This window comes from Mesocricetus auratus, unplaced genomic scaffold, assembly GCF_017639785.1.
Source record: "Mesocricetus auratus isolate SY011 unplaced genomic scaffold, BCM_Maur_2.0 Super-Scaffold_100003, whole genome shotgun sequence".
NCBI lineage: Eukaryota > Metazoa > Chordata > Mammalia > Rodentia > Cricetidae > Mesocricetus > Mesocricetus auratus.
The window spans coordinates 102,584,009-102,604,859 of record NW_024429188.1 but is presented as its reverse complement, the minus strand read 5'-3'; the positions used below and the strand labels follow the sequence as shown (position 1 = coordinate 102,604,859).

The window sequence follows — 20,851 nt, the reverse complement described above, 5'->3', positions numbered from 1 at the left end:
GTGGAGTGAATTCTCACTGGTGTGTGTGTGTGTTTGTGTGTGTGTCTGTGTGTGTGTGTGTAAGAGAGAGAGAGAGAGATACAGAGGCAGAGAGAGACAGAGACACAGAGAGAGTGATTGAAAGATTGAAAGGGGGAGCCTGCTGTGTTCCGTAAAGTAGTTAGCACAATATAGTCCCTGTTTCACAAACTGGCAGGTCCCGATTCATTTTGTTGGCTCCAAGGCTGCCTTAAGCAGACTCTTCTTGGTCCAGCAATTGTTTCAACAAAACCTGGCTTTCAAATGTTTTTCTTTTCCTTTTCTTTCTTTCTTTTTTTGTTTTGTTTCTCAAAACAAAATTTCTCTGTGTAGCAGCTCTGGCTGTCCTGGATCTCACTCTGTAGACCATGCTGGCCTTGAACTCACAGACGCCTACTTCCCTCTCCTGAGTTCAGGGATTAAAGACATGTGCCACCAGCACCTGGTTCAAATGATTTTCTAAGAGTGCATTTGGGATGACTTGACACGACTTTTAGGGTCAGATGTGTAAGGGCCCAGTAGTGGCAAGCTGAAGTGATCTGTTCCGCTGTCCAGGTACCTGGAGGGTCGAGGATCCTAACGCTGCCCACGCCTGAGCTAAGCAGCAAGCACCAAAGATGAAGGTTGCTGTAGAGTCAGCAGGCCAGGAAGGTGCCCCCAGCGACAGTGTGCAGGAAACCAACTGGCACCTTTCGGGTGAGGAGAGATGTACAAGCTCTGTGCTGAGGCTATAGCGATTCTCCTGCTTTAGCCACGGCTTCTGCCTCCTGTGCAGCAGATACACCGTTGCTGGGCTGCCGGTGCTGAGGCTGGTGCTTCTGTCATTGCTGCTACTGCCTGCATAGCTGCTGTCCCTGTCACTGCTGCTGCCACCAATGCATTGCTGCTCCTGTAGTTCCCGCACCCCTTCCACGGTTGCCGTCCACCCAAGGAGTCTATGCAGCTGCTCACACACCTGTGCAGTCACTCTTGCTGCCGCCGCTGAGGCTGCCACTACCCTGAGTCTGAGAAATGCAGGCCAGCTCTCTAGACCAGGCAAGCTCCTCTCTGGCACCGGAAGTAATCGCAGAAGCTGAGAACCGCTGAAGCCAGCCCGAGATCCCGCCCTTGGCTGCTCATTTCAGCAGCCAAAAGAGGATCTTTGGTTTGCTGTGGCTCTCAGGGCTTCTCTTGCTCCCCAAACTTCTTGAAAGGAGACAACGTAGTAGGAAGAACTCAGAAGGACAACTCCAATGGGAATACTTGTGCTGGGGAAAACACTCATCCTCACTTCCTGTTCATAAGTATATTTCCCTGCTTCTTCATCTTGGTTGCCTGTGGAGATTAAAGTCATAGCCACCGAAGTTATCCTACACATATCAGTCTCTCTGACCTCACTCCACAGGGGCTGCGACAGCATTTTATGTCTCTTCTGAGGAAGCAGGAAGGATGAACATTGGGTTCACGGCACCTGACACTTGAGGATAGTGTTAGAGAAAAACACAACTACAGACACAGTTGACAACCAAATTTTCATTCTTTTATTCATAACGTATTTCATAAGAGCCCATTTTGTGGTAAACACTGAAATCTAAGTGCTGGTAGTGGGGAGCCGTGTAGATTCCCTTCTGTGAATCAAAACATAAGTCTCCCTGATGTTCTTTCTTTGAAAGATTCTTATTGGGAAATTCCTAATGTTCGCTACAGTTTGTCACTTCACTGTTCTGATTTACTTCCAGCCGACGGCTTTGGCTGCGTTACCCGACAATGTATCTTCTGGTGTCTGACAAGGCTGGACTTTCTGTTAAACGTTCTCTCACACAGACTACAGGGCTGCTCACCAGTGTGGATTATCTGGTGGTTAACAAGGTGACATTTCTGAGTGAAAGCTTTCCCACATTCCAGACACTTAAAGGGTTTCTGTCCTGTATGGATTCTTACGTGTGCATGTAAGTTTGTGCTATTAACAAAGCTTTTCTGGCACCAGGAGCACTTATATAGCTTTATTCCTTGGTGTGCCAGGCAATGTATTTTAAGATCTGCACTCCACCTGAAGGGACGGTTACACTGCTGACAGGAAAAAGGCTTCTCTCTGGTGTGAACTCTCTGGTGTCTAGCAAGCTCAGAAGGAATTCTGAAGCCTCTCCCACACTCCTGACACTGGTAAGGTTTTTGAGGCTGTGGGTCACTAACTGAACCTACCATGTCTTCCCTCCCTGGAAGAGCCTGACCACCTCCCCATACCCTGGTTGTATCTGAATGGTTTTTCCTGCTGGTTTTTTTCTGGGTAGTTTGCTTCCTGGTCTTTGATAGGTTTGATGATGGCCTTGCTTCTATTTTTGATGTAGAGGCAGATTTGGGTTGACCATTTCCCATGTCATTTTCTGGCTTTAACCCTGTTCATAGAAAGAAAAGCACCAGTCAACAGGTGTTTCATAGAAAAGAAAATTTAAAGGACTAGAGACAATTGCCAATAATTACTTTGAAGAAATACATAAACGAGTGATTCTGGCCCAGGCTGGGAAAAATGGTATCGATCCACAGTCCCTTAGTCCACACTGTTAAGTACAGCAAAAAGTTCATGAAACGGTGTCTGGAGTTACAAAAGGAAATTATAAAAAGTGGAAAAGAGGCAAACAGGTCTAGGACTCGAGAATTTCAGAAAGAAACAACAAACAAACAAAAACATAGCAAGGTATATCACACCCAAACACCCAGAAGAAAGCAGAAACTCAAACTCAGTATTTTCCAACCCTAAAACTATCTATAGAAGGCTGTCTAGACAGACTTACTCCTTCCTCAGATTGAGTGTGAAACCTTTTAAAGACAGATATCATGCAAATCACATATAACTCTGAAAAGGAACTCTCCTGTTGTTTGTCAACAATAAGTAGACTGGGGAGTGTCCTTGCATTCCATCCCAGCATGGAAGCTTTCCATAAGAAGCTGAGAGATTCTGTCTTCCATCTCTTGTATTCTGTTAGTTATGCTTGCATTTGTAGAGAGAAGGACATGGGAGAGCAGGAAGGTTGAGCCAGGGTAAGAATAGAGGAGAAAAGGATGGGAGATACCACAAAAGAGGGAGCCATTATAAGTCAGAGGAGAGATCTGGCACTAGTGAGATCTTCACAGATCTACAAGAATGACACCAACTGGCATTAAGGCTGCCTCAAATGCACTCCCATGATAATGAGAATGATGACTACCTTATATGTCATCCTATAACTCTCATCCAGTGTCTGATGGAGGCAGAGGCAGAAACCCACAGCTGTGAACCAAATTGAACTCCTGGAACCCAGTTGCAAAGAAGAGTGATGACCAAAGGAATCAAGATCGGGCTCACAAACCCACAGAGGCAGCTGACCTAAACAAGGGGGAACACATGGACCCCGGACTGATGACTGAGGGGCCAGCATGGGATTGATCCAGACATCCCTCCCACCTGGCAATCTGTGGGTCCTTGGAGTGTGGAGCAGTATTTATTCCTGGCATACAGAAGGACTCAGGGAACCCATACCACGTGGAGCGATGCTCTCTCAGCCTGGACACATGAGGAAGAACCTGGGCCCTTCCCGGGATGATGTGAAAATGCCTCATGGAGGGATAGACTGGTGGTGAAGGGTTGGAAGGGTTGGGGGTGGGGGAGGAGGGGAGGGAGAGGGAACTGAAAGTGACATGCATAAAAAGTTAAAGAAAATAAAATATTAAATAAAGAAGCTGAGAGATAACATGTATGAACAGCTCCATCTAGTGATGGTGTCAAATAAATGCCAATGTACGAGAAGTATCAACATTGTAGGCATGAGATATTTCCTTTTAACAACAGCTACAAAGTGAAGAAGCAGAACTAGCAGAGAGACCCAGCTATGACTAGTGATCTGGCTTAGGAGCCCTTTTCCTCCCTGTGTTGAGATCCCCCTTCCACAACTGTATATCTGGTCTAGGCAAATGCCTTCCTTGCCTTCAGACAGCGTCATTCAGAACCCATGGTAGATCTAGCAGTATTAGAGGAAGCAAAAGACGCAAAATTAGTGCTACAAAGTCTCTAAAAACAAAACTCACAACAAAACTCACTGGAAGAAAACCACACAAAAGTAATAAACAAACTGGACGGTGATGGCACACCCCTTTAATCCCAGCACTCCGGAGGTAGAGGTGGACAGATTTCTCTGAGTTCGAGGCCAGCCTGGTCTACAAAGCTACACAGAGAAACAAAGCCTGTCTCAAAAAATCCAAAAAAAGTAATAAACTCTCTGCATGTTAAACTAATACAGAGTGGATGTCTGTTAAAATAGCATGCATAAATAGGACTGGAGCTCTTTTATTGTAATAGATAAAACTATCAGAATGCATTAAAAAGTTACTTATCAGCTCAGAACTAAGACAGTTGTAACTTGAGTGAATGAAAAATCTGACAAAGGTGTAATCACTAAATAGGTGAGGTTAGTTGGTCAGGGAGCCATGCCTCATCAGATTGCCAATAGGCAAACCTGTATGGAATTTTCTTGTAAGTTTCTAATTAATTTTAAAGTTTAAATGAAAAACAATCTTATTTTGCATACCAATCCTAGTGGGAGGGTCCAGCTCACTGTGGACAATGCCACCTCTGGGCAGATGATCATAAGATGTACAAGATAGGAAGCTGAGCAAGTCAGTACACAGCACTCTTCCATGGTCTCTGCTTCAGTTCCTGCCCCCAGTGTCCTGCCCTGCTTGCGTTCCTGTCCTGACTTCACTGAAAAGTCTGAAGAGGCAAATCCTTTCCTCCATAAATGGTTATGTTGTTTACCATAGCAATAGAAACCCTGACTAAGGCAAGTGTCAAACCAAGAAAAATTGGTCCATGAATTCTAAGTACTTCAGAACAGAGAAAGCTTTCAGGGACATCTCCAGCAAAGTCACACCATATACTCTTCTGGAAGAAGTGCCAATTTTAAAGAATTTTTTTCAGGCAACAGGTGGGTCAAAGGTCTGGGGTTATTATGACTACTATAACTTTGTGAAGGTGAGTGAAAAATTGATCAAGGGAAATCAGAATTCATGGAGAAGTTCTAGGGTACTTTCCTGGTAAAGTAGAGGACGAAGTCAACAGTATGAGAAATGCTGTCCACAGCTTCCGTCTTGAGAAGAAAGGAAAAAATCCACTCAGAATTGGAAAACCAAAATGCAGCAAAAAGACAAAAAAAGCCTTAAAGAAAGCATACAATATACTGTTTCCCCAATAAATTGGAAGATAATCAAAAGCACAAAGAACAAAGAAGGAAACTGATGTGAAAGTTGAAGCTTGGATAAAATAGAAAAATACATAAAAATTTCTACAAAATATGTCCCAGTTAAAGAAGAGAAAGCCAAGAAAGCACCAGAAAGAGTGTTAGTGCCATTCTATCCTAGAAAGTTACATCTTGCTAAAGAGATGCACAGGGAGAATTATTGATAATTAAAAAGAAACTAAAGTGAAGAAAAATGGAAACTACTGCAGCTGCTGAAAGTTCCAGGCTTCTAGAAAGCAATTTATATATATTTGTACTGAAGGTTGTACATAGGCAGGCAAAGTGTCTTAGTCACTGTTCCCCTGCTGGGAAGAGACGCCATGGGCACAGTGACTCTTGTAAAAGAAAGCATTTCATTCAGTGCTTGCTTACAGTTTCAGAGGCTAGCCCATTATCATCAAGGTGCACAGCAGAGAAGCATGGCGATGGAGAAGTAGCTGAGGGACACAGAGAGAGGGAGAGAGAGAAAGAGACGGAAGGAAGGCGGGAGGGAGGGAGAATGAGACAGACAGAGAGAAAAATAGAGACAAAGAGACACAAAGACAGAGATAGAAAGAGGCAGGGAGAGAGAGACTGGGCGTCTCTCTCAAAGCCTACCCCCAGTGACACACCTTCTCCAACAAGGCCACACCTACTTCAACTAAGACACACGTTCGAAACCTTCTCAAACCGTTCTACTGGGACTAACTATTTAAACACACAAACCTATAGGGATCATTCTCATTCAAACCAACATGCAAAAATAGAGACTGGCAAAATTATAAACAAAATACAACCATAAAATAAAAAATTAATGACAAAGCAAGCAAACAAACAAAAAACTCTAGAGCAGCTTGCAAATAAAGACCCCTTAAAGCTTCACAAACAGAAGGTTTGGAGGAAATCATCAGGAACACAGGACCAGGGCTGGAGTGATGGGTCCTATGTTAAGAGCACTTGCTGTTCAGTCTTTATCCCTCAGTTCCAGTCCTGCACACAGATGCCTCCAGTTCCAAGGTGTCCAATGCCCTCTTTAGCCTCCATGGCCACCCTTACAAACACTTACACAAATAAACACACATATTAAGAAATCAATCGTTTATTTATTTATTTAGACAGAATTTCTCTACGTAACTGCCATGGCTGTCCTGGAACTTGCTCTGTAGCCCAGGCTGACCTCAAACTCGGAGAGATCCACACCCGTCTCTGCCTTCTGAATGCTGGGATTAATGTTGCGACCATCGCCACCCAGCCTATATCCCTTCATAAAAGAGAAAACGACCAACATCCTCCAGACCACCAGTACATACTCCTCACAGGGCTATTCCAGTCTGGAAATGATGAGTAAAGAAAAGAATGAAAGATAATTCAAATGCTGAACATTTGATGGGACTGTGAGTATATATGATAACTAGGAAAGACCGAGACTAGCTGTGTTCTTTGAATATCACCAGAATAGTCAGATTGCTTATTGTTTCATATGTGAATCAAGTAGTAAGGTTCCTACAGATTGTCAGCCTTTCTGTTATCTTCTAAGAGTATATGTACTTCAGGTATATCCTGGGCTAATATTTATGTAAAATGTATTTAAATAAGGTTATGTCAGTAACATTCTATTAAAACTGTCAAAATATTTCAACGATTTTTTGTTTATAGCATAGAAAAATAAGATTAAATTTTCTGACTTAGAAGAAAGTAAACTTGATTAATAAAATGTGGAGTTTTTTATAGCTATACTGAAATAATTTAGCACATTCTTTAAGTTTAACAAATTGAAAGTTTGTCAGCTGTTGCTTTCTTGTGCAATCAAGACGTTGTATTTGCTTGAAGCAGTCTTCATTTTACACAGAGAACATTTATCATAAAGTAATATTCAGGGCTGGAGAGATGGCTCAGAGGTTAAGAGTGCTGACTGTTCTTCCAGAGGTCCTGAGTTCAATTCCCGGCAACCACATGGTGGCTCACAACCACCTTGAATGAGATCTGGTGCCCTCTGCTGGCATGCAGGCAGAAAATTGTATACATTGTATACATAATAAATAAATAAAATATTCTTATAAAGTAATGTTCACTGCTTTTGTGCAGACTCCAGCAGCCAGCCAGCAGATGGGAGACCTGCGGGCAGGTGGCACCACTGCTGCTGCCACCCACTGGACTCTGTTCCTACGAGACTCACTTTGTTGCCCACCCCCACATACTCCAGCATCTTCCCTGTGGACATCCCTCTCTGGCAACATCAGCAGACTACAAAGGTACAAGCACCACCCACACCAATTGGAAGAACAGTTGAATGACCGGTCTCCCAGGTAAACTGCCCCCATCTCTAGGCCGTAAGCCTCAGGGCACATCCCATGTCCCCCTCCCATCACACCCTCAGCAAGACAGCTTGAGCCTGCCCCCAATTCTGGTGGAACTCCACTGCTCTGGTGCAGTCCCCAGCAGCCAGCCAGTAGGTGAGAGACCTGCAAGTATGCTGTACCACTACAACTGCCACCCACTGGACTCTTTCCATAAGACCCATGCCACTGCATAGCCACACCTACCCTAGCGTCCTCCCCATGGACAGCCCTTCCCGGTAACACCAGCACACCCTGCAGGCACAACAAGTACTACTACTCCAGTTGGAAGAACAGGTAAGTAAACACCAGTGTAAGAATACATTCAATATCATAAAGGGCACAATGGCACCACCAGAACCCATAAAACTGTAGACTCACAAAGATAGGATAGATGATAGGATATGTCCTATACATTTTGCCAAATGTTAATGGACTAAATATTGTTCACTATAGTTCTTACTTGATAAATGTCTTGTCATATATAATTTTACTGTTAAAGTTAGAACCCTTATTTTTATTTAGACAGAAAAGAGGAGATGATAGGGGATGTCCTTCGACATATATGTTTCTCTTATTGGTTGAAATAAAATACTGTTTGACCAACAGAAACAGGAAGGTAGGAGGGACTAGGAAGTGAGGAAAATTCTGGGAAAGGTAGGCGGAGAGATACCAGGTAGACCACAAAGGAGTCCAGGCATTCTCCGGTAAGTCAAAACCATCTGGAAATACATACATTAATAAAAATGGGTTGCTAGTTAACACAGAGCTAGCCAATAAGAAGCCCTAAATATTGGCCTTCAGCTTAATAATGAATATAGCATCCCTGTGTTTTCCTTTGGGGCTGAAGTGGCAGGACGTGTCAGGACAAGAAAAACATCCAGCAACAAAATGATGCTGACAGGAAGGGTAAGATTTTCCATGTAAACCCTGACAAAAACTTAAAATGGATTTTAAAAACAAAAGAACAAAGTCAAGCACGGCTTCTTGGTAGCAGCATTTTCTCGGGTGGGCTTTGTTTGATAGAGACAAGCAGAGGCCCATCGCTCCTTTAAGATAGTCTTGCTGGGCGGTGGTGGCACATGCCTTTAATCCCAGCAATCGGGAGGCAGAGGCAGGCAGATCTCTGTGAGTTCCAGGCCAGCCTGGTCTACAGAGCAAGTTCCAGGATAGCCTTCAAAACAATACAGAGAAACCCTGTCTCTAACCCACCCCCAAAAGACAGTCTTCCTGACTCAGCGTTAGTGGCAAAAACCCACAGCCTTTTAGGAAGCCCCACTAATAAACAAACGGTGTGTACAAGCAGTTGGCAGCAGCAGTAACCACATCTCCAAGCCGCACAGCATGCTACATGGCCGATTTAGTTTTTTACTCATACAGACAAAACAGGTTTAAGAGTTGAGGTGGTGAGCACAGATTCCAATGCTGGTGGTAAACATACCCCCGCTGTGTTGGAAAGCCAGCAACTAAAACGAATGCCACGTTAATTTTAGTCATGCTGTTTAGCAAGTAAAAGACTCGTGGCCAGAAAAAGATGGAGATTTATGAAAGGGGTAAACTAAACTCAAGAGTTTCACTTCTAATAATTTAGAAATAAAGGGAGCAGACCCTCACTCAGCCCCCTGCTTTAGCAGCCACGACAGGCTACAGAAAAGACACGTAGGCCTCTGACACAAGGAAACTCCAGATCCTCTGGCCTCCCAGAGCCTAGGGCCAAAACTGAACACAGAGAAACTCCAGAACCGACCCCCCTCACCCAGTCTCCTAGATACTTGGTTCCTGGGAACTGTTCGGCTGCAAAAGAAACTTCAAGGGAGACCAAAACCTCTCCTGTAGTCTCCAGGATATAGTTCAGAAAACTACTGGTTATCTATGTACAACAGGCCACCTGAAAGTAACAAGATAATTCCATATAAATCACAGAGTGTTCCCTCTCAGCACTGACCAATGAAAATAATTGGTACACACGTATTTCATGTCATGTGTGTAAGACTAATTCAATGTTATAAAGGGCACTATGGTACCATCAGAACCCAGTGATCTCACAACAATAAGACCTAAGCATCCCACCACAGATGAAGCAGAAGTAAACAACTTTAAAAATAACTTCATGACCTTCCTACTCGTGTGGTCTTTGTGACTTCCACCATGGTGTACCGCAGCCTGGGCCAGAAGGTCCAGAAGGTGATGGTGCAGCTCATCAACCTCATCTTCAGATACTTGCAAAATAGGTCTCAGATTCAGGTGTGGCTATATGAGCAAGTGAATATGCGGATAGAGGGTTGTATTATTGGCTTTGATGAATACATGAACCTCGTATTAGATGATGCTGAAGAGATTCACTCTAAAGCACAGTCAAGGAAACAACTGGGTCAGATCATGCTGAAAGCAGACAATATTACTCTGCCTCAAAGTGTTTCCAACTAGAAACTCAGGCACTCAGAAGTTGAAGAGGAAGTACAGTGTTTTTAAAGGTGTCTTCGGCTGGGACCTTCTGAAACAATTATTCATATTGTTTAGTGGCCCTTATGTTATTATTGGGTGACAATAAATACTGTGAGGTTGTTTTTATTACAAAAAACTTTATGAATATGATAGAGGTCCTTAAAGGTGAAATGAAAAATTCACTTTAAGAAATGGAGGAAAAGACAAATAAAAAAATGGAAGAAATAAATTAATCCCTTAAAGATACTCAGGAAAAATCCCAATCATGCAGGTGAATGAAACAGTTCAAGTCTTTAAAATTGAAATACAGGTTATAAAGAAAACACAAACTGAGAGAATTCTGGGAATGGAAATTCTGGGTAAGTGAATAGGAACTACAGACTCAAGCATCCCCAGCAGAATACAAGAGATGGAAGAGAGAATTTCAGGTGCTGAAGATACAATAGATGAAACATATTCACTGGTCAAAGAAAATGTTAAGTACAAAAAATTCTTAACACAAAATTTCCTGGATGTTTGGGATACCATGAAAAGACCGAACCTAAGAATAATAGGTATAGAAGAAGGTGAGGAAATCCACCTCAAAGGTACAGAAAACATATTTAACAAAATAATAGAAGAAAACTTTCCCAACCTAAAGTAGGACATGCAGAACACCAAATAGACTGGACTCAAAAAATGTCATCTCATCACATAATAATCAAAACACTAAACATACAGAATTAAAAAAAAGAATACTAAGAGCTGCAAAGGAAAAACGCCAAGGAACATGTAAATGTAGGCCTGTCAAAATCATACCCCACTTCTCAATGGAGACTTTAAAAGCCAGAAGGTCTTGGATAGACTTTTTATTTGTTTATTTTTATTATATTTTTGGGTTTTCGAGGCAGGGAGACTTTTAAAAAAAAGATTTATTATTTATTCATTTATTTATTTCTTATGCATACAGTGTTCTGTATGCATGTATCCCTGCAGTCCAGAAGAGGGCACCAGATGATAGTGAGCCATCATGTGGATGCTGGGAATTGAACTCAGGACCTCTGGAAGAGCAGTCAGTGCTCTAAACCACTGTGTCATTTCTCCAGTACTTGGACAGATACTTTGCAGACACTAGGAGACCATGGATGCCACCTAAGCCTACCATACCCAGCAAAACTTTCAGTTACCACAGATGGAGAAACAAGATATTTCATGACAAAACCAGATTTGAACAACACCTATCCATTAATCCAGTTCTACATAAAGTGCTACAAGGAAAACTCCAATTCAAGGAAGTGAGCTGCACCCATGAAAACAGGCAATAGATAATCTCACACCAATAAATTCCAAAAAAGGGAAACAAACATACACTACCATCACCATTAACAAAACCAAAAAGTAACAGGAACTAGCAGTCACTGGTCATTATTATTCCTTAATATCAATGGTCTCAATTCACCTATAAAAAGACACAGACTAATGGATTAGACAAGAAAACAGGATCCATCCTTCTGCTGCATACATGAAACATGCCTCAAATACAAAGACAGACACTTACCTCGAAGGAAAGGGTTGGGAAAAGATTTTCCAATCAAATGAATCTAAGAAGTAAGCTGGTATAGCTATCCTAATACATAACAAAATTGACTTCAAAATAAAATTGATCAAAAGAGATGGGGAAGGACATTTTATATTCACCACAGGAAAAATCCATCAAGATGAAGTCTCAATTCTGAACATTTATGTCCAAAATACAAGGGCATCTACATATATAAAGGAAACAATAAAGCTTACATCACACATCAAACCCCATACATTGATAGTGGGAGACTTCAACACCTTTGGGCGTGGATAGTATTGTGGGCTCACCCCTACACCCCACTCTCATCAATGGCTAGGATTGCCAGACAGAAACTTAACAGAAAAATAAAGGAACTAACAGATGTTATGACTCAAATGGACTTACAGGTATCTATAGAAAATTTCATTCAAACACACCTTCTTCTCAGCACTTCATGGAACCTTCTCTAAAACCGACAACATACTTGTCCAAAAAGCAAATTGCAACAGATAAAAAAAATTGGCATAGGGCTGGAGAGATGGCTCAGTGGTTAAGAGCACTGTCTGCTCTTCCAGAGGTCCTGAGTTCAATTCCCAGCAACCATATGGTGGCTCACAGCCATTTGTAATGCGATCTGGTGCCCTCTTCTGGCCTGCAGGTGTACACGCTGGCAGAACACTATACATAATAAATAAATCTTTTAAAAAATTGGCATAACCCCATGTATCTTATTGGACCACCATGAGTTAAAGTTAGAGTTCAACAACAATACCAACTACAGAAAGCCTACAAACTCATGGATACTTAACAACTCTCAAATGAATTACCATTGGGTCAAGGGAGAAATGAAGAAATTAAAGATTTCTTAGAATTCAATGAAAATGGATGCATAACACACCCAAACTTACAGGACACTAAGAAAGCAGTGCTAGGAGGAAAGTTCATAACACTAAATGCCTACTACATAAAGAATTTGGAGACACCTTACACTAGACTTAACAACACACCTGAAAGCTCTAGAACAAAAAGAAGCAAACTCACCTAGGAGAACAAAATAGAAACAAAGAGAACAATACAAAGACTCAATGAAACAAAGAGTTGGTTCTTTGAGAAAATCAACTAGATAGACAAATCCTTATCCAAACTAACCAAAAGGCAGAGGTAGAATATCCAAATTAACAAATCAGAAACGAAAAGGGGAACATAACAACAGACACCAAGGAAATCCAGAGAATCATTAGGTCATATTTCATAAACCTGTACTTCACAAAATTGGAAAATGTCAAAGAAGTGAACAATTTTCTTGATAGCTACCATGTACCAAAGTGAAATCAAGACCAGATAAACAATTTAAATAGACATAAAAACCCTAAGGAAATAAAATCAGTTATTTAAAATCTCCCAACCAAAAATAGCCCACAACCAGATGGATTCAGTGCAGAATTCGACCAGAATTTCAAAGAAGAGCTAAGATCAATACTCCTCAAATTGTTCCATACAATAGAACAGAAGGAACTTTGTCAAATCCTTTTTACGAGGGGTACAGTTACCCTGTCACTCAAACCACACAAATATGCAACTGAGAAAGAGAATTACAGACCAGTCTCCCTCCCTAACACTGATGCAAAAATACTCAATAAAATACTGGCAAACAGAATCCACGAATAAATAAAAAAGAATAATCCAACATGATCAAGTAGGCTTCATCCCAGAGATGCAGGGATGGTTCATCATATGAAAATCTGGCAATGTAATCCACCATGTATAACACATGAAAAAAAAGCCACACAATCATCTCATTAGATGCTGTTAAAATCTGCCACAAAATCTAACACCCCTTCATGATAAAGGTCTTGGAGAGAATAGAGATACAAGGAACATACCTAAACATAACAAAGGCAATATACAGCAAGCCAACATCAAACTAAATGGAGGGAAACACAAAATAATTCCACTAAAATTAGGAACAAGACAAGACTGTCTATTTTCTCCATATGTATTCAATATAGTAATTGAAGTTCTAGCTAGAGCAATACGACAACAAAGGGAGAACAAGGGAATACAAATTGGAAGGGAAGAAGTCAAACTTTTGCTATTTACAGATGATATGATTGTATACATAAGTGACCCCCAAAATTCTACCAGGGAACTCCTACAGCTGATAAAAACCTTCAGTAATGTGTTGGGATACAAGATGAGGTTAAAAAAATCAGTAGCTGAAACCAAACAAGTGAAAGTCCTCTGAGACAAGAATTTTAAGTCTTTGAAGAACAAAAGTGAAGAAAATATCAGAAGATGGAAAAATCTCCCATGTTCGTGGATAGGTAGGATTAACATAGTAAAAATGGCAAACTTGTCAAAAGCAATCTACAGATTCAATGCAATCCCAACACAATTATTCTTGAAAGAACAATACTCAACTTCATATAGAAAAACAAGGAACCCAGGATAGCTAAAACAATACTGTACAATAAAGGAACTTCCAGCGACATCACCATCTCTGACATTAAGCTCTACTATAGAGCTAGAGTAAAAAAAAGTAGTTTGTTATTGGCATAAAAACAGACATATGGATCAATAAAATCAAATTGAAGACCCTGATGCTAATCCACACACCTATGAACACCTGATTTTCGACAAAGAAGCCAAAATTATACAATGGAAAAAAGAAAGCATCTTCAACAAATGTTGTTGGCACAAATGTATGGTAGCATGTAGAAGAATGCAAATACATCCATACCTATCACCCTGTAAAAAATTCAAGTCGTAGTGAATCAAAGACTTCAACATAAATCCAGTTACACTGAAACTTATAAAAGAGTAAGTGGAAACAGCCTTGCTTGCATTGGAAAAAGAGACCAGTTCCTGAATATAAAACCAGTAGCACAGACACTGAGATCGACAATTAACAAATGGGACCTCCTGAAACTGAAAAGCTTCTGTAAGGCAAAGGACACAGTCAATTAGACAAAATGGCAATCTACAGAGTGGGAAAAGATCTTCACCAACACCAAAATCACTGATGACAGTTTATGCTGGAGAAGTTGTGGAATAAGGGGAACACTCCTTCATTGCTGGTGGGAGTGCAAAGTTAAACAGCTTCTTTGGAAATCACTATGTCGGTTTCTCAGAAAAATGGGAACCAATCTATCTCATGACCCAGCGATACGAAAAGGTGCTCAGTCATACTACATGCACACTTCCTCAACTATGTTCTTAGCAGAATTATTTTTAAGAGCCAGAACTGGGAAACAACCCAGATGTTCCTCAACCAAAGAGTAGATAAGGATAATGTTATACATTCACACAATGAAGTATTACTTAACTGTAAAAAAATCAATGACTTCATGAAATTTGAAGACAAATGGATGGAAGTAGATAAAAAATATTTTGAGTGAGGTAACCCAGACCCAGAAAGACAAACATGGTACATACTCACTCACAAGTGGATAAAGTACAGGAGTAAAGTATAGGGTAACAAACCTACAACCCATAGCCCCAGAGAGGTTAGATAATGAAGAAGTTTCAAAGAGGAATGCGTGGATTTCTCTGGGAAACTGTGGGTGGGGGTGGGAGTTAGGAATGCTGTGTGTGGGAGGAGGGTTGGGGGCAGGACAGACGGGATAGTAATATCTTGATGGGGGCATTTGGGGGTTAGGGAGAAACCTGGTGCCAGGGAAACTCCAAGTAACCCACAAGGATGATCCAAGCTAAGACTCATAGCAATAGTGGAGAGGGTGCCTGAACTGGTCATCTACTGTAATTAGATTGGTGAGTGCCCTAATTGTCATTGAAGAGCCTTAACCCAGTAACTGATGGAAGCAGACACAGAGATCCACCAAGTACTGGGCTGAGTTCCAGGAGTCCTCCTGAAGAAAGGAAGGAGGAATTGCATAAACCATGGAGTCAATGTCATGAAGAGGAACCCACAGAGACAGCTCACCTGAACTGTCGGGAGAACATGGGGTCTGGACTAACAGATAGGGGGTCTGTATGGGACTGACCTAGGTCCTCTGCATGTGTGTGACAGTTGTGTAGCTTGGTTTGTTTGTAAGGCCCCTAGCAGTGAGATCAGGACCTGTCCCTGGAACTTATCTGGCATTTGGGAACATGTTCCCCATGCTGGATTACCTCATCCAGGCTTGATGTAGGGAGAGGAGCTAGGTCCTACCTCAACTTGATGTGTCATGCTTTGTTTTGGTTGATAAATAAAGCACTGTTGGTCAATAGAGAAGCAAGATAGGTGGGACTAGGAGTCAAGGAGAATTCTGGGAAATACACTCAAGAGTGGAGAGTCACCATGTGATCCCAGAGGAGAAGACGCGTCACGATGGCCTCCTCGGAAAGATAAGTCCTTATAAAATATATATTAATAATTATTGAGCTAATAATTAAGTCAGAGTTAGTCATTAAGAAACCATAGCAATCAGCAAACAGATTCATAATTAATATAGCGTCTTGCATGTTCATTTGGGACTGATGTGGCTCTGGGACCAGGCTGGTGGGAAAAATGCACGTTACATGCCTCAATCTGAATGGAGATGGCAGAGGAGTAGATGGGGATGGGAGTTAGACAGAGAGGAGGGGAGGGAGGGAAAATTGAGGTTAGTACATAAAATAAATGAAAAATAGTTCATTAAATTAAAAAAAGAAGAATCCTGCTTCACTCCTGTAAGAAAATTGAGGAACAATAAACCTGAATGTGACTAAAGAAAAAAATAAAGTAAAACCCTATTGATGATAACAGTGATATCATTGTTTGGGTCCCTTCAGCTATTCCAAACTTATCTTCAATCTTTTCAGAATTCACCTATTCATAAAATGTTTGTGTTGAGTTAATATAATTACAATAAAATATATATACAAACCCCAGTCTATACAATAGTTAGAAGGCACATTTTTAAAAAAGAGTTTGTGTGTGTGTGTGTGTGTGTGTTTGAGCCACATGTGTGCGGTGCCAAGGAGACCAGAAAAGATGGAGTTGCAGGCAGTTTGTGAACCAACTTGGATGATAGGAACAGATCTCAGGTCCTTTGGAAGAGCAGCAAGTACTGTTGACCATTGAGCCATTTCTCCCATCACAGCTAGAAGAATGGTGACAAAAAAAGAATGAAGTGGGAAAAATTCTGTACAATAGATATGAAGGATTATTATACAGCTATAGTAAGAGAGTTCAACAGTTACAGACAGACAAAGTAAACTCCATCTGGACAGAAGTATACAAATTGCTAACTGTCTTCTGACATAGAACACAGAAGAAATTCAATGGAAGCAGGACAGAACTTTCAATAAATGATGCTGAGGCAATTGGACATTGAAATGGCTATTATTGGTTTTCAACTTGATTATATTTGGAATTAACTAAAACCCAAGTGGCTGAGTACACCTGTGAGTGATTGTGTTTTCTTAATTAAATCATTTGAAATGGAAAGACCCACTTTTAATGTGGATCTTTCAGGTGGGAAGATCCACCTTGAATCTGGGCCACACCATTTGTTGGCATCCTATATAAAGAACACAGAAAAAGGCAGCTTGCTCTCTTTGCCTGTTTGCTATCTTGTTAGCAAGTCCATCTCCTCACTAGCATTAGAGCACACTTATTTGAGATCCATTGTATACTGAAGATCAGCTCTGACATCCAGCCTCATGGACTGAACAATGGCTGGATACTTAGGCAGCTGTTGTAGAATATTATTTTAAGATCTACAATTGTTTATGCTGTGGAACATTTGTTCAATGATTCAAAGATGTGTTGCATTCTTTGATGCTGCATTTGTTTAACTCTGTGAAGCTGTGTTACTGTGCCTGTCTAAAACACCTGACTTGTCTGATAAATTTGAACACTGTATGACTGATAGCAAGGCAGGAGAAAGGATACAAGTGGCTGACAGTAAGAGAATAAATGGGAGAAATCTGGGAGAAGAAGGAAGGAGGAAGAGAACAAGGAGAGGAGGACGAGAGGGGCCAGCCACACCGCCAACTATGGAGTAAGAGTGAAAATAAGATGTACAGAAGTAAGAAAAGAAAAACCCCAGAGGCAAAAGGCAGATGGGATAGTTTAAGTTAAGGAAAGCTGGCTAGAAATAAGCCAAGCTAAGGCTGGGTATTCATAAGTAATAATAAGCCTCCGTGTGTGACATATGTGGGAGCTGGGTGGTGTCCCCTCCCCTGAACAGAGCTAAGATCAAAGAGTCAAAAAAGTACACAATAAAAAAACAACCAATAACAGGCAGCCATTTTTGAATGGCTGGACCGCATCCTGTAAGTCATTCTAATAAAATAAGCCATGCATACGCGCGTGTGCTCACAAACGTCTGTGCACACACACACACACACACACACACATAATGAACATACATATACATAAATATATATGTATGCATTCATTCGTTCTGTAAGTTCTGATCCATGAATACTACAAATACCTATAGGTAAAACAACCAGCCTCAATCTCAACTTCATATTGTATGTAAAATTAATTCAAAATGGCATGGACCTAACTGTAAAAGCAAAATAAAAGATTTACAAAAGGTTATAGATATCTAGAGCTAAGTAAGCTAAGAGCTTTAGCTCTCATGGTGAAACTATACACTCTAACAGGAAAAACTTATCCTCATTAAAATGAAAAACTTTTATTCTGTAGACGCCCACTGGGAAGAGGATGAAAAGAATATATTAACAGAGATAATTAACTGCAAGCCAAACACCAGAATCCAGAAAACAGGCAGAGCACCGGGATTCAACAGTTAAGAAGTAATCTAATTCAATTATAGTCCAACAGAGTGCATTTTCATAAACACAGGCCACATCATATACTATTTATACACAAAGGGAAAGGGGTATCTTTACCTAGAGAGGTGGCCATCTTTCTTACGACACTGCAGAGTGTCTTCTGAGAAGGATCCAGTAAACACCACTCCTCCTCAGAAAACTGCATTTCTCTATCTTCAAATGTCAACAAGTCCTGAAAAAGAATGGATTGGAGTTTAGTACTAGCACTACAGAAGCTGTTTGGTCACATGCCTCTGAATTACGTGGTAGAAGACATTAGCATTATAGAATCTAAGTGGAGAAACTAAAATGACAAGAAGTAGCCAACTGGACCAGTAAATAGCTTGTGAAATATCCGATTTCCGTTCCCAGTATGCCCAATCAAGTTGCTTGGACAGCATTAAGGTCTAACAAACCCCAGAATACCTAGTGGCCACTATGGGTGTTAGAAGGAAAAGGCAGAAATGAGGCTGCCTGAAAAAGATGATAGTTACAATAACAAAAAGCAGTCTGGCTTCTACCCAGCAGCCTCCATGCCTACAAACACAGCCATAGCTCAAGACAAGACCAATATTGTGTTGAGCATACTGGTGGGTTGCTCAGAAGCTACCTTCATCATTTGCTTTCTTGACTCTGACCCTTGTAAAGTGATTTTCTCATTTTATGTAAAAGATAAGGCATGGCAGCATGGGACTGATCCAGACCTCCTGAGTGTGAGTGTCAGTGAGGAGGCCTGGGCAACCTATGGGGCCCTGGGCAGTGAATCAGTGTTTATCCCTGGCATACAAACGGACTTCGTGTGTCCATAACACAAAGTGGGATGCTCTCTCAGCCTGGACTCTTAGGAGAGTGCCTGGACCCTACCATGAGCGAAATGACAGACTCTAGATATCCCCTATGCGGAAGGAAGTGGCGATAGGGTGGGAGGCTGGGGGGGTGGGGGTTGCGGGAGGAGGGGAGGGAGAGGGAACTGGGATTGTCATGTGAAGCAAGCTGTTTAAAATTAAAGTAATAAAAAAGTTTAAAAAATGAAAAAACATAAGGCATGGAACTTACAAGGCTTTTCTTGGAAGCCTAATTTTGAAACCTCCCTATAAGTAAGAAAAACTTTTGTAGGGGAAAGTGAATGAAACAAAGAGAAAAATGAAGACAGGGATGAGTGCCAACATCTCTCTACATGACTGGGTTACAATAAGAGACTAAAAATCAACTCTGACTTATATTTCTAGGTTGGTTCTTGTAGGGAGGTGATACGTTCCTGTCACCGGGCGGTGTATCTTGGTTTCCCACGCAATAGCAGCTCTGAGAACATGTCACTAGGAGAGAACAGTGGAGGTCCTTTGCTCTCAGCTATGGGCTGTGTTTTCATTAGAGGATGCCACCCTCAGGATCTAGATTCCCTCTGTCTCTCTGTGGCTGTTACTCTTCAGTGTCTTCTTTCAATTGTGCTTTACATGTTTCTTCTTCCTTTGCACCCTCCCCAGAATTGTCTACCTTGTGCTCCTGTTCTCTACCCTCTACTTTAGTCTCGGTCCTGTGATAGGCTTTAGATCTGCCTTCCCATGCTTTTCTTGCCTTTTATTTCTGTTTCTAACATCACAAGTGTTGTATTCTTAGATCTGGTAGAGTAGGCCCACCACCATCTGGCCCTGAAGACCATGAATGACTACCAGGGACTCTGGACTTCATGGAGTGACTGTCTGTACGTTATTTTGAAGCCAGTCTAGCCATTCTAAAAGGTTTTTTAGTTTATATACATTGGTGATTTGCTCGTGTGTGTGTCTGTGTGAGGGTGTCGGATCCCCTGTAACAGGTGGTACAGACAGTTGTGAGCTGTCATGTGGGTGCTCGGAACTGGATACCCATCCTCTGGAAGGGCAGTCGGTGCTCTTAACCGTTGAGCCATCTCTCCAACCCCTGCCTAGCCATTCTAAAGGAATGAGAAAATGTGACTAAATCTGTCTCACTCCTTGATAGCTCAAACCAAAACACATCTACCTTCATCCTATGTCATTGTGCATTACAAGGGATCTTAATTCTCACCTCATTGGGCACTGCATCAGGCTGTGTCTGCAAGAATCCAACAAGTGCCATGGCCTGTTTGACATGCTGTGGACGATGCTTTTGCACCCAGTTCTTCATTGCCTGGGGCAGAATGTTCAGGAACTGCTCTGGCACTGGAGATTCCAGGATCTCATCTTTTAAGCTGGTCGCTGGCATCAGCCACTAATAGCATAATTCGTGAAGCTTGCGGGCAACCTCTACTGGTCCAGGTACTTGATTGTTCCGGAAGCGCTGCTGAGCACTTTCAGGAGGGTGACGTTCTGTTTGTGAGCTATCATTCCTATTCTGCGCACCCCCCATGTGAGCGCCGAAGCACCCATCTTCCTTCCCCTCGCTCATTATCACTTGCTATAGGAACAGTTTTACTTTTCTGGGAGATACTGCTATCCCCTCGGTGTGACCTTTCACAAGTGAGGCACCATCAGGTTTGATACAAAACCAATGAATGC

General features: G+C 41.6%; 2 protein-coding genes across 2 annotated transcripts; one reads left to right on the top strand and one right to left on the bottom strand.

The window, feature by feature from the left end:
- Positions 1-1,568: 1,568 nt before the first annotated feature.
- LOC121139787 (zinc finger protein 75D-like) lies at positions 1,569-20,741 on the bottom strand. The gene is given in 4 exon segments (XM_040743780.1): positions 1,569-2,393; positions 9,706-9,832; positions 18,442-18,531; positions 20,382-20,741. Coding segments are annotated over 4 exon segments (1,257 nt in total). The 3' UTR covers positions 1,569-1,713.
- On the top strand, positions 9,724-10,020 carry LOC121139877 (small nuclear ribonucleoprotein E-like). Its single transcript, XM_040743907.1, has one exon. The coding sequence runs from the start codon at positions 9,731-9,733 to the stop codon at positions 10,007-10,009; it is 279 nt and encodes a 92-aa protein (XP_040599841.1). The 5' UTR covers positions 9,724-9,730; the 3' UTR covers positions 10,010-10,020.
- Positions 20,742-20,851: the final 110 nt, after the last annotated feature.